This window comes from Rhincodon typus, chromosome 14 (genome assembly GCF_021869965.1).
Source record: "Rhincodon typus isolate 14 chromosome 14, sRhiTyp1.1, whole genome shotgun sequence".
Taxonomy (NCBI): domain Eukaryota; kingdom Metazoa; phylum Chordata; class Chondrichthyes; order Orectolobiformes; family Rhincodontidae; genus Rhincodon; species Rhincodon typus.
In genome coordinates, this window is record NC_063345.1 from 64673867 (window position 1) to 64688673 (window position 14807).

Here is a 14807-nt window from a genome sequence, read left to right on the forward strand (position 1 = left end):
CCAGCTCTACACCTTGTTATCTCAGATTCTCCAGCATCTGCAGTTCCTACTATCACTAGATTGACACCACATTTTTAGGTCTGTCTAATGCAAGTCCTGACATCCGCCCCTACATTGAACCAGGGTTGGTCCCTGGCTTGATGGTAATGGTTGAGTGGGGAATAAGCTGGGCCATGAGTTTGCAGATTGTGCTGGAGTACAATTCTGCTGCTGTTGACGGTCCACAGTGCTTGAAGGATGACCAGTCTTGAGTAGCTAGATCTGTTCGAAGTCTGTCCCACATAGCATGGTGATACTGCCATACAACACAATGGACGGTATTCTCAATGTGAAGGTGGGACTTCGTCTCCACAAGGACTGTGTAGTGATCACTCTTACTGATACTGCCACAGACAGATGCATCTGCAACAGCAGATTAGTAATGAAGTCAAGTATGTTTTTCCCTCCTATTGGCACTCTCACCACCTGCCACAGACCTAGTCTAGCAGCGATGCCCTTTAGGACCTGACCACCTTGATCAGTAGTGCTGCTGCCGAGACAGTCTGGGTGTGAAATCCCTCATTGAATTCCCTCAACTAGAGGAGAGTTTGTTCCTTTGCCACCCTCAGTGCTTCCTCCGAGTGTTGTTCAACATGGAGGACTACTGATTCATCAGCTGAGGGAGGCTGGTACGTGGTAATCAGCAAGAGGTTTCTGCGCCCCCGTTCTACCAGAAGCCATGAGACTTCAAGGGGTCTGGAGTCAATTTTAAGGACACCCAGGAAAACTCCCTCCCAAATATATAACCTCTGCTGGGTCTGTCTTGCAGGTGGGACAGGACATATCCAGGGATGGTGATCGTGGTGTCTGGGACATTGTCTGAAAGGTATGGTTCTGTGACGTTAACTATGTCAATGAGACAGTTCACCCAAGTTTTTCACCAGTCCCCAGATGTTATTTAGGAGAACAGCTGTTTTTTGCCAGATTGGTGCTGGGTGGTTCTTCCTGTTTCATTTCTTTGAGACTTTGTAGAGTTTGATATAGTTTAGTGGCCTGCTCGACCATTTCAGAGGGCAGTTGAGAGACAACTACATTGTTGTGGATCTGGAGTTACATGTAGGCCAGACCAGGTGAAGATTTACTTTAGTGAACAAGGTGGGATTTTCCCTGAAAATCTTAATTCTTAATTCCAGATTTTTAAATTGAATTTAAATTCCACCACCTGTTGTGATGGGATTTGAACAGAGATATGCAGAACATTAGCTGACTTTCTGGATTAATAATCTCTTGATAATAACACAAGGCCACTGCCTTCCTATTATAAGATGAAACATTATCTTGTTATGACACAGATAGCCAAACCAAATTAGTCTTTCTAACTCTATTCGCAACACAGTAAAATTAAACTCTTCAAGTCCCCCAACGATTACTCCATTGGTTCCTCATCAGACTTCTGAATAACTGATATCAGACTTTGTGAATAATTAATTCCAGGCGCTGGTTTTGCATCTCAAATAAAATATTCTTAAATTGGCAATTAGTTTAGCAGGAGAAACTGCTATGCGTTTGCCTACTCAACTTGTCTAAATCACATTGAATCCTCCTTGCATTCTCCTCACGACTCACAATCCCATCCAAATTTGTGTTGTCAGAAAATTCAAAAATGTTGTGTTTGGTTCCCTCATCCTAATCGTTCATCTATCTTGTGAATAACTGGGGCCAAGCATTGATCCTTGTAGTACCCCAGGGCTACTCGTCACTGCCGCACAGAAAAAAAATACCCATTTATTCCCACTCTCTATTTCTTGTCCACCAATTCGTTCTCAATCCATGCTTTAATGTTGTCCTTTGGCCTCTTATGTGGGATCTTATTAAATTTCAGTCGATTTGTTAAACATGATTTGCCATCATAAAATCATGTTGACTTTGTCCAATACTGGTAATGCTTTCTGAATGATCTATCATCACGTCTTTTATAATAATTTAACATTATCCCCACTACCACAGTTGAGCTAACTGGTCTATAATATTCTGATTTTTATTTCCTTTTTCAAATAGTGGGGTTATATTTGCCATTCATGACTCCTCAGATACTGAAGCAATCTGTGTTCATATATACAACAAGGTTTGGACAGCATCCAAGCTTGGTCTTGGATGTACCAGGTAACATTCTCACAGTACAAGTGTTAACCAATTCCAACAATAGAGAATCTAACCATCATCCCTTGATGTCTAATGGTATTGGTCTTATTGAATTTTCCACTTTCAACATCCTGGGAGTAACTATTGAACAAAAACTGAACTGGACCTGCCATATAAATACAATGGCTATAAGAGCAGCTCCAACAATACTGCAGAAGCTCAATGCAATCCAGGACAAAGCAGTTCAATTGCTTGTCACCCCAACCATCACTTTTGCTGCCCAAAGCACTGGCTCACTGGCAGGCTATGTACCACCTACAAAATTCATGGCAATTACTCATCAAGGCTTCTTTGACAGCAACTTCCAAATTCAAGACATTTACAGCAGATCATGGGAACATTGTTTTCTGCAAGTTTCCCTCTCAGCCTCAGTCATCCTGACTTGGAACTATATCACTGTTGCAATGTCAAAATTCTGGACCCCTTCCTCACTGCACTTTATGTGTACCTACATCCCAAGGACTGCAATACATCATAAAGGTGAAGATTCTCCAGGTCAAAACATCTCGTTTCCCAGAGAGTGATATCTCAGAGAGAGTGCAAATATTCTAAAAGGGTAGAGGGACCAGCGGGAGGTCATTGTACACATTGGAACTAAAGACATAGGTAGAGAAAAGGATGAGATTCTGAGGACAGAGTATAGGAAGTTATGCAGAAATTTAAAACGGAGTCCTTGGAGATAGTAATATCTGGAGTTCTCCCGGTGCCACAAGCTAGTGAGGGTAGGAATAGAAGGATAGAGCAGATGAATGTGCGGCTGAGGGGCTGGTGCAGGGGAGAAGGATTCACATTTTTGGATCATTGAAATCACTTCTGGGGCAGAGGTGGCCTGTATAAGAAGGACAGATTGCATCTAAATTGGAAGAGGACTAATATACTGGCGGGGAGATTTGCTAGAGCTGCTTGGGAGGATTTAAACTAGTAAGTTGGGGTGGGGTGGGCGTTAAGACCCAGAGAGATAGAGATGAAAGAGATCAGTCTGAGACTGGTAGAGTTGGGAATAGGGTAAATAGGCAACAGCTTTTCCCTGGGGGTGGGGTAGTCCAATACCAGAGGGCATAGGTTTAAGGTAAGAGGGAAAAGATTTAAAAGGGACCGAAGCAGCAAATTTTTTGCACAGAGGGAGGTGCGTGTATGGAATGAGCTGCCAGAGGAAGTGGTGGATGCTGGTACAAGTACAACATTTAAAAGGCATCTGGATGGGCATATGAGATAACAAGGTGGAGAGCTGGATGAACACAGCAGGCCAAGCAGCATCAGAGGAGCAGGAAGGCTGACGTTTCGGGCCTAGACCCTTCTTCAGAAATGTGAGAGGGGAAGGGGATTCTGAAATAAATAGAGAGAAAGGGGGGAGGCGGTTAGAAGATGGATAAAGGAGAAGATAGGTGGAGAGGAGACAGACAGGTCAAGGAGGCGGGGTTGGAGCCAGTAAAGGTGAGTGTAGACAGGGAGTTAGGGAGGGGATAGGTCGGTCCAGGGAGGACGGACAGGTCAAGGAGGCGGGATGAGGCTAGTAAGTAGGAGATGGGGGTGGGGCTTGAGGTGGGAGGAGGGGATAGGTGGGAGGACAGATTAGGGAGCCGGGTACGAGCTGGGCTGGTTTTGGGATGCAGTCGGGGGAGGGGAGATTTTGAAGCTTGTGAAGTCCACATTGATACCATTGGGCTGCAGGCTTCTCAAGCGAAATATAAGATGCTGTTCCTGCAACATTCGGGTGGCATCATTGTGGCACTACAGGAGGCCCAGGATGGACATGTCGTTCAAGGAGTGGGAGGGGGAGTTGAAATGGTTCGCGACTGGGAGGTGCAGTTGTTTGTTGCGGACCGAACGTGGGTGTTCCACAAAGCGGTCCCCAAGCCTCCGCTTGGTTTCCCCGATGTAGAGGAGGCCACAATGGGAACAGCGGATACAATATACCACATTAACAGATGTGCAGGTGAAGATCTATTTGATGTGGAAGGTCTTCTTAGGGCCTGGGATGGGGGTGAGGGGTGAGGTGTAGGGGCAGGTGTAGCACTTCCTGCGGTTGCAGGGAAAAGTGCCGGGGGTGGTAGGGCTGTTGGGGAGTATGGAGCGGACAAGGGAGTCACGGAGAGAGTGGTCCCTCCAGAAAGCAGATAAGGGTGGGGAGGGAAAAATGTCTTTGGTGGTGGGGTCGCATTGCAGATGGTGGAATTGTTGGAGGATGATGCGTTGGATCCAGAGGTTGGTGGGGTGGTACATGAGGACGAGGGGGATTCTGTTTCGGTTGTTATTGCAGGGAGGGGGTGTGAGGGATGAGTTGCGGGAAATGCGAAAGACACGGTCAAGGGCGTTTTCAACCACTGTGGAGGGGAAGTTGCGGTCCTTGAAAAACTAGGACATCTGGGATGTCCGGGAGTGGAATGCCTCATCTTGGGAGCAGGTGCGGTGGAGGCAAAGGAATTGGGAATAGGGGATGGCCTTTTTGCAGGAAGGTGGGTGAGAGGAGGTGCACTCTAGGTAGCTGTGGGAGTCGGTGGGCTTGAAATGGATATCGGTTTCCAGGTGGTTGCCAGTGATGGAAATAGAGAGGTCCAGGAAGGAGAGAGAGGTATCAGAGATGATCCAGGTGAACTTAAGGTTGGGGATGGGCATATGAATAGAAAGTGTTTAGAGAGATATGGGCCAGATACTGGTAAATGGGACTAGGTTTATTTAGGATATCTGGTCGGCATGGATGAGTTGGACCGAAAGGTTTCTTTTGATACTGTACATCTCTATGACTCTAATTAGAGATGAGCTATAAGCTAGTCAAGCCAGCCATGCCCATATCCAATGAACAATTAAAAAAAAAACTGTCACTCATAATCTGTCTCCGCGGAAGCCTGAAACAGACATGGTTGAGTTTCCAATCTACAAACCTAACAGCAGATGGACAGTGAGAGGTGATTTTAGGTGCAAGTGATGCTGCAACCCTGGAAGATCATTTGGAAGATGGAAGAGCAAACAGTGTCAGAGCGAAAGGGTGAGGGCAGAGCTTTGAATTTCCCACGGGGAGAATGGGCGTGAGTGGTCACCAACGGTCACCAGTAACGGTGGCCGGTAGCGCGCATTAGCCGTAAGTGGGGGAGGGGGTCTGCCTGGTTTTGGTTCTCATTGTTCCCGCCGCGGATGAGTCATCTTTACTCTCATTGCATGGCCGTCCCCTTGCAATGAAAATGGTGGAACCAGCGGGATGCCTGGAAGGCTCGGGTCTCTGACACTGAGATGCCCAAGATGGAGCCAAGGAGCCTCAACAACATTGAGCAAGAGCTGGATAGTTGTAAATGTGCCATCCACAAACAAGGAGCGGTTTCGACTAATTTGCCTCCAGACGTTGCTGGCCAAGGAGAAGAGCTATGACAAGCAAAGATGGGGTTTCAGAAAGACCACAAGATGATGAGACACTTCAGGGCTCTTTGCATCGTCGCCCTGCCCGGAAGGAGAAGAACCCGTGGACAGAACACTTCAAAGAAGCAGTCCGAAGGGGTCGAAGGGTTGGTGGGCATCAGGGTTGAGATAGAAATCTCACCAACGAGGTAGAAGGCATCCTCAATGAGGAGGGTGATAGCAATGCCACAGAGGGACACATAGTGAGGTTTTAGCCAAGATTGTGAACAGATTGAGAAAAAAGGATAAAGTCACAGCTGGCACAAGTGTGGCTGCACTGAGGTCCAATTTTGAAAAAATCAAGGGAGCCAATTTCTGATCTGCTAGGGATAGGAAAAGTATGGGAAAGCCTCTGTATGTCAATGTAGAGTACCACCATGACAAAGAATTGGTGAAAGTCAATGACAAGGAGATATCTAACAAGATCTGTATAATTGGGCGTAAGGCCATGCAGATGGAGCGAAAGAGGTCATTGCACTCTTTCCCTCATACTGTGGGATTAGCAGAAATTGTGGAAGACTTCAGAGCACTGCAGATCACTAGAAACACCTAACATGGCATCGGTAGTTATATTTGCCTGGCGTTGATGATGTTGGTGGAAGGTATACTCTGGACTGCAGTTTGAATGAAAATTTAACTTCAAGTGAGGATGATTTTTCTTCTGGCCAGTTGAGTCATGTTCCTCCTACCCCACTGCCTATCATATTCTTTGGGAAGAAAGGTCAGTCTGCCTCTCAAAACTCTTAACAATCTTTTGATAGTAGCAGTGCACCCACCCATTAGTCACAAAAGAGACACAAGTTACTGTACAGGAAGCAATGGTAGTTGGTTTCAGGAAGTCAGAACAAATTTGGGCAACTGAAGTTTGATCTTGTCCACAGGAACACTGAAGAGGATAATTTGCATGGCGATCCAGATGATGTCACCAAGGAGCAACGTGGATCAAATAGGAATGGCCAAGTGGTGAGTTAGCTCCTGGCCAGGGAAGAATCTATGAGGGAAAGATGGAAATGTTTCTGCCAAACTGTAGATTTACAATAAAAACTCTTGCTTTTTTGTACTGGACTCGAGGCGAGGCCTTGGTGCACCAACAGGAGACGAGATCCCGTTGCAAAGTGGCGGTGATTCCCAGTCATGGCCTCGAGGTGAGTCCCTGGCATTGTTTTGAGGCTAGGTCCTGCACGGACTGGGGTGGAAGGACTGTAAATTGTGTTTGTTTTATTTTGTTATGTTTCTATGTTGTTCCTATGCTGGACTTTTAATTTCTTAGTTTTTCTATTTTATATCAAAGAATCTGTGCTTAACTGTCTGTACCAAGGTATTTTTGTGCCTAAGATGGCGCCGTTAAATGGCAACTTGTAAACTTTTCACTGTACTCATGTGAGTACACGTGACAATAAAACTAATTTTAATTCTAATTAGGACTGAAGATGGCAGTGAGATGGCGGATAAAGGTGTGTCAGGTCAATCTGAAAATTATTTTTTAGCGCAGAACCTGTAAGAGGAAAGCAAACTGCAGCTCCTTTCCTTTAGCAGTTAGCTACCCTATTCTGAGATTGGACTCGTGTTGACAAACAGGAAGCATGTAAGGTAAGTTGGAGATGCAATAGCCTAGTGGGTTTATCGTTATCACTGGACTGTTAATCTAGAGACTCAGGTTCTGGGGACCTGAGTTCAAATCCTGCCATGGCAGACAGTGGAATTTGAATTCAATAAATATCTGGAATTAAGAGTCTAATGATGACTGTGAATCTATTGCTGATTGTCAGAAAAACCCATCTAGTTCATTAATGTCCTTTAGGGAAGGAAACTGCCATCCTTATCTGTTCTGGCCTATATGTGACTCCAGACCCACAGCAACATGATTGACTCTTAGCTGCTCTCTGGGATGGGCAATAAATGCTGGCCTAGCCAGCAATGCCATCATCCCCTGTGAACAAATAAAGGAAGTGTGATGTTAGGATGCTTGGCAAGGTTAGTAAGCCAGACAGAAGGAGAGCATAGGGTGCCAGGTAAGTAGGGTTCCAGAGACAAGTGTGCCAGCTGGGGAATGATCAGACACCAGGGGTTGGATGGTATATGAGTGAGGGATAGGGAGGATGTCAGCTGGGGAGGAGATCAGATTGACAGCAGAGGCCAGTGATCAGTTCTGTCAAGGGTGTTAGTTTTGGTCCGGTTCGTATTTGGCTGGTGCAAGGGGTTGCTGGGTGATGTCAGCTCAGATCCAATGGAGGATGGGAGGATTTGGGTCAGGTCTGGCCATGGTAGGGGTGTTAGTTTCTGTATTTAATAAATTAACTTTTCCTGATTAAATATTTTACTTAAATTCATCCGTACCCTCTGAAGTTTCCAATTTAAACAGAGACTTTTGGAGGGTTTCAGGCATAGGGGAATTGCCTGGAGGAAAATTCAATTTCCTGGGCAATTCCTTAGAAGTGTGCTATGATGGGGATTCCATAGGATCCTCATGTTGAACTGCTGTCTACACAGGTATAATGACTGCCTGCCTGCAGAAATCTGTGACTTTATATCATTATGATAAATGTCTGTTGGATTCTTCAATGGCATGTTATCCACGGTCAGTCTTTTATATTATGATTGATAATATATAAATATTGCTGCATCTGGTAAAATTACATTGCTGGAGGCAAACTAAGGCCAATGTGAAGATAAATAAGGAGCATAATCCAAGAAATAATGAAGTTCATTGATGACTCATTGTGAAAATGTAAAGTAGGTACAACAACCTTTGTTTTAACCAGCACCTTATCAACTGGTATTCTTGCTAAAAGGGCCAAAATTATAGATGTCGAATACTGTGATTTACCACAATGTCCATGTTTTTGTGCTGTAAATAAAGTCTAACAACCATGTGGATACTCTCTGCATTACATTTCTATTACTTATTGTGTGTTTTTACATTGATTTTAGGTGGTGTGTTGATGTTTTTACAAGGATGTTTTGAGGGATATTGATTCGCAAGGTTTACTACGGTTATGTTTTTGATCTTGATTATCTAGCATATTTAATCAATCAGCACACTCCTAGTCTCAAAGGACCGGTTAATAAAAATAGTTTGCTTTATTTACCAGAAGAAAAGGCCAATGTGCGAGGAAAGCTTTTGCTGAATACTAATGTCTTATACAACTTAATTTTTGTGCAAATCAATAGGTAATAGTGTCATCTATAATATTTCACAAAAATGCCCAGTGTTGGAAATATATGAACAGAGCTCTGGACCTTTTAAAACCCGAAAGCAAAAATGTGCTGGGTTAGCAGAGCAGTAAAAACCTCAAGCAAGTGGTGGGATTGACCTGTGAATGGAGTCTGGATATTCTGGAGGCAACTACAAAGAAATGACTGCCTAACAGGGAACACTGACTCAATCATTTTGCATTTACAATTAAAACCTTGCATCCGAGACAATTAACCCAAAACCAAAGGATCCAACCCCAAGACCATTTCCACACTTCTGGCCACACAGCCCATAGAAGATACCGACTCATGGAGGCAGTGTGAACCCAAGAGGCCTACCATATCAATCGCCCCACATCCAACAGCAATCAAAACCGTTAACACCTTGCCTAAAATTCAGAAATCTAATTAAGCCGATCAAGCCCATAAAGAAAACCTCAACAAAACAGTGGGCCTAGAGATGAGCATGGCGATATGGAGTCCCCGCAAATACAGGCCCTAATCTCACCGCCAGAGTATCTGAACCAGGAGACAGGAATAAAGAGAGAGTGCTTTGCAAGACCAATGGCAGACCTCAACGACCATCAAGACTGACCATGTTAAAAGGAACCAAGACCAACAAAACGCGAAGCACCAACTAACCCAACCAACACTGTGAGTCCTCAGGCCCAACTCAGGTGAAGACTGAGCTCAATAGTTCAGCAAAAGTAAAGAAAACCCTAGTGCTTATCCGATAGATCCAACAAGCATCTAACTGCAACGGTGGACTCAATCCAGACGGAGTAATTGCGCAGTGAGACGTACCCTACCACGTTCGGGGTACGGCAAGCCAGAGCAACCTCATCAGGCAAATTTCAAAACCACATTCGGAGTGGTGAGCATAATCCCGAGACCTCAGAGTACTAACTTAGTTAGTAGTGGGAGGCAGATGGCATCAATGTATTGTGATTCTAAATAATAGGGTTTTTTAGATAATAGTGTACAGTTGCATTACCTTGTCTTGTATTGTTGAGTTATCTTTTCATATATTGTTGAGTTATCCGTTTCCTGTACTGTTGTGTTACTTTTTCTGTGCATAAATAAACACAGATTCTTTTGCCATCAAACATCTGTCTGCTGCCTTTTCATTACGTCCTGATTAATAAGTCCAGTGTCTACAAAAAGGTGTTGGAAGCAATTCGAACCTCTTAAAAGTCAAGGCTGAAACCCAAACCCTACATAACTTAGCTATTAAGTGTCACAACTGCAGAATCAGACACCAGGAACCGTCCCCATCTCCCAAAATCTGATGTCAAATACTGCCTATCTATTTGATACTGAAGCCATCACAGCTATTGGATCTAACTTGAAGTGATAACCTTTTCATTCCAACAAGGAACTCAGGCAATTGGTTCCACCAGCATTCCACAGAGATTGATTGAGACTTTGTTCTTATCTTTTGCTCTTCTATACTCATTTTAATATTAGTATCTGCTGACATTGCTGGCAAAAACTTTATTATTTTAACTGCTGAGGAACATTGCATAAAACTTGTAATGAACTAACCTTTGCCTATTTAAACCAAAAATATGACTAACCTGAACTGGTCTACTCTAACTTGAACTATACAAATTAAAAGGAGGGTACGCGAGTTTTATTTCACAGTTCATTGACCATGCTGGGAACAGTCCTGGTCACCATGGTCTTCTATGGTATTTTTAAAATTATTTCAGTCATAGGAATTTAGCAATATAAGTATTTCAACTTGCAAGGTATCAAAGTTCAACACTTTACTCCTGATAAGAAATGGGCCACTGTTTCTAACTACAACTTATAATGAGAAAATCCGATTTTCTTAAAGCTATGAAGTCACTTAATCAATTTCAACAGCCACTTTATACTTTAGAATTTAACTGTGCCATGTCCAGACTGCAACATTTCTACCCCCTTCAGATTTGTTACGATGGCAAGCACTAACAAGAGCAATATCCAAGCCAACAGTCTTTATAAGTCAATGAAATTTCCTTGTGTAATGCGTTTCTCTCCCCCGTAATATGGATTCAATACAGTACCTCCTCCATGTCTGTAAGCCAGGTAAGGGAATCTCCAGACATTGCCCAGACCCACAGCACAGCCGATCATCGAGAGCAAGTAGTCAGTCTTCGAAGACCAGTTATCTCTCTTTACTTTTTCATTATTTTTACGCACAGGTTTATTGACAGCACTCTGGGGGCAGAGAAAGGAATTGACCACATCAGAAAGTAGATTCTCTCAGGGTAAACCTCAGCAATAAGTCTAACTCTCCCCCACTGTAGAAACAGTTCTTTATTCCCGATTTTACAGCAATTACTTAGTAGCTTGGAAACATCGTGAACCTTGCAGAGTGACTGTGCAGTTCACAACAGCTAAGAACCCCGAACAACCAGCACCTCTCAGGATTTTACACCTTTTGATAAAATACTCACTGTATCTGCCAGACAGTGTGTTTCCTGTTCAGTCTGTGACAGCTCAGATAAAGCCATGTCCCTCTGGTCCATCATCGGGTAACGATGAATAAATTTTTCACTTGTTCAGGAGCTGCATTTAAACCATAAGGAGTAAATCTTGCCTGAAGGTATTCTATCCTTCCAATGTTCCAGAAATCTGGTGAAGAACTATTCAGCTTTTCACCAGGTAAATGACTGGTGAGGCTGACAAGGCTTGTTCAAAAAAGGCAAGATCTAGCTGCTCAAGTCTGTGTGGCTTCCAAGTTTCCTGACTCATTAACTAACATCCACACTAAAAAGATTGAATTGCAGGTATTTGCATTTGTTTCAGAACACTCAGTGACAGAATTCAGCTGTTTTGCATCACATTATTCTCACCAATGTTTTGAAGTGAGGAAGTCACGATGTAGAGAAGAGACCATGGCATGAACCAGCTTGTGCAGCATTCAGCATGGGGTGGCTGTTAATCTACTGTTACACTAAGGTTTCTCATTGACCAGGAATCTCTACAACGATCCCTGGCTGCCATACAATTGTCAGGAAAAATTTATAGGTTGACTATTGGGTGCCCATTCGGATTTAAACTGAATGCTGTTGCAACATTTTAAAGTCTCGGACTTCAAGGGTTTTTGTCAGAGGGAACCAGATGCAGGGATTTGCTGTTTGTAAAATTAAAAATCGCATTCTGTTCCCTTGGAGTCAACTGCTTTAGGAATTTCTCATGGTCTGACGAATCTCCAGCCGTTGGAATATCTGGGCATATCTGTTCCAAGCATAGTGAGGCTGAGATAACAAGGTGTAGAGCTGGATGAACACAGCAGGCCAAGCAGCATCAGAGGAGCAGGAAGGCTGATGTTTCGGGCCTAGACCCTTCTTCAGAAATCAACAGTGAGGCTGATCCAGGTTTTAAAATTATTTCACAAGATATTAGCATCTCCATTTGTTGCCCATCCTGAATTACACTTAAAATGAGCGACTTGTTGGGCCATTACAGAAGGTAGTTAACAGTTAATCACAATGCTGTTGGTCTAGAGTCACATGTAGGCCAGACCAGGTAATCAAGGGAAATATTGTTTGATAAAATAGGTAGTTGTCAGCAATAATTTATGGTAGTTTATGGCACCGTTAGAGAGACTGGCAATCAATTCGAGATTCTATTAACCAAATAGAAGTTTCACAAGCTGCTGTGATGAAATGTGATGCATTTGGCAAAAAACCCAGCCAATTACAGCACTATCAGTTTACTTTCAATCATCAGTAAAGTGACGGAAGATGTCAACAACAATGCCATCAAGCAGCACCTGCTCAGCGATAACCTGCTCAGTGATGTCCAGTCACTGTCCACTGCACCATCAATGTTGATGTCATCTGCAAACTTACTTATCACTCAAACCTTCCAGTTTCAGTAACATCCTTGTAAATCATTTTAGTACCCTTTCCCAAAATTGTACACAGTACTTTAAATGTGGCCTTTCCAATGCCCTGTATAGCTTAACATGACATCCCAACTGCTGTACTCAATACTCTGACTGATTAAGGCAAGTATGCCAAATGCCTTTCACCACCCTGTCTACTTGTGACGCCACATTCAAGAGACTATATACCCACACCTCTAGGTCTCTCTGTTTGACAACACTGCCCAGGATCTTACCATTAGCTGTGTAAGACCTGCCCTGGTTTGTCTTACCAAAATGCAAGAGCTCACATTTATCTAAATTAAACTCTATCTGCCATTTCTCAGCTCACTAGCCCAGTTGATCAGGATTCCATTGTACACTTAGATAACCTTCTCTACTCATATACCACCAATTTTGGTATTATCAACAAACTTACTAACCATGCCTCCAATATTCTCATCCAAATCATTTAAATAAGTGACGAAAAGCAATGGACACAGCACTGATTCTTGTAGCACACTGTTGGTCACAGGCCTCCAACCTGAACAACCCTGTACCACCACCCTCTGTCTCCTACCATCAAGCCAATTTTGTATCCAATTGGCTCTCTCCCCCTGGATCCCATGTGATCTAACTTTACTGATCAGTCTGCCATGTCGAACCTTGTCGAAGGCCTTGCTACAGTCCAGGTAGAAATGGACATCTACCGTTCTGCCGTCATCTATCTTCTTGGTCACCTCTTCAGAAATGAATAGTGGAGACTGAGATCAAAGAGGCCACAAAGGTTCAAGGGAACCATTTACTACCAGATTGAAGATTCCATATTGGAGAAGTTTTGTTCAGACTTTTTGGCACCTTTGATTGGGGAGCTTGAGAGTGGAATGACTCCACTGGAAGTGGTGAGCTTGATAGGAAAGAAAATGGGAAAAGAAAGGTCATCACTATGATCACAATGGGAAGGATTTGATCACTACAACCCAGAGGGTCCCCAGAGGGTAGTGGGGTCTCGGATTCACAACCTCAGAGGGACCTGGGCTGAAACCTTCTTCAAGTTTTTTTAAAAATGCAGTGGTGCAATACAGAGCAGCAGATCAAGAGCTGAAAGGTGGGAGGCTGTGGAGCTTGTTTCTGAACAGCACAGACACAATGGGCTGAATGGTCTTAACCAGTAATACAGATCAATTTCTTGATGATGTTGAGGGATTTGGGAAGCTGATGGTGTTATTGACAATGAAATGGTTTTTGAATCATTGAGGACAGGGATCAGAACGAAATAAAAACAGAAGTTGCTGGAAAAGCTCAGCAGGTCTGGCAGCATCTGTGAAGAAAAATCAGAGTTAATGTTTCAGGTCCAGTGACCCTTCCTCAGAACTGGAGTGTCTGACAGACTCACCAATTCCCATAAGGATTCCAACCTGTTCTCTCAGTTCCTCCACCTCTGTTTTGATAATGCCGCTTCTTGCAGTGGGACTCAGAAATGGTCACCCTTTTCCTCAGCTTAGGATTTCCCGCTACTGGGGTTGACGGGTCCCTTAGCCATATCCGACCCACCTCCCACACTTCTGCTCTCGCCCCTTCTTCCCTCCTACAACGATAATAAGGTCTTCCTGCTTCTCATTTCCCATCCCACCAACTTAGCATCCAAAGGATCATAAACTGCCATTTCTGTCACCCCCAGCACGACGCCACGACCAGACACATATTCCCCTCCCCTCCCTTCTCAGCATTCCACACTGTGGTCCACTCCTCCTCCATTCCCAAAAGCTCCCCACAATCCCATGGCCCCATTCAGTTCCTCGGTCTTTACCATCCAATGGCCAAACATAGCTTCCAGGGCCCAGCGCCCAGTTCAGACTCCGGTAGATTTAACGGAGCCTGCATTGGTGAGATCAGCCCAGCATGGAGTCATGGCGGCGACGATGTCAGAGGAGGCACAATGGAGCCGAAGACTGGCGGCATGGTTCCAGCGACAGCTGTGCAGCTCCAGCACATGGCTGAGCCTGGATACCTGATGACAAAGGCGGATCGTGTTCCAAACTGTGGATTCAGGGCGCCGGAGTGTTCGCAGACTGTGGGATGGACTTGGTGGTTTTGCTTTTCTGGCAGGAAGGGCTCATGTTGGAAGTAGGGGAGCAATCTGGATGTTTCCTTTACTTGTGGCTGTTTCGTTTATTTTGCT

General features: G+C 44.2%; 1 protein-coding gene and 1 pseudogene across 1 annotated transcript in view; both read right to left on the minus strand.

The window, feature by feature from the left end:
* Positions 1-11282, minus strand: part of LOC125484821 (sodium- and chloride-dependent neutral and basic amino acid transporter B(0+)-like) — a 58503-nt gene extending 47221 nt beyond the window's left edge. The window contains exons 1-2 of the mRNA XM_048605136.1: positions 11192-11282; positions 10818-10946 (exon numbers count right to left, since the gene is read on the minus strand). Of these exons, the coding sequence (XP_048461093.1) occupies positions 10818-10946; positions 11192-11282 (220 nt within the window). The remainder of the gene's footprint in view (positions 1-10817; positions 10947-11191) is intronic.
* Positions 11283-14477: 3195 nt separating this feature from the next.
* The window catches only part of LOC109927867, a 91583-nt pseudogene continuing 91253 nt past the window's right edge, over positions 14478-14807 (minus strand).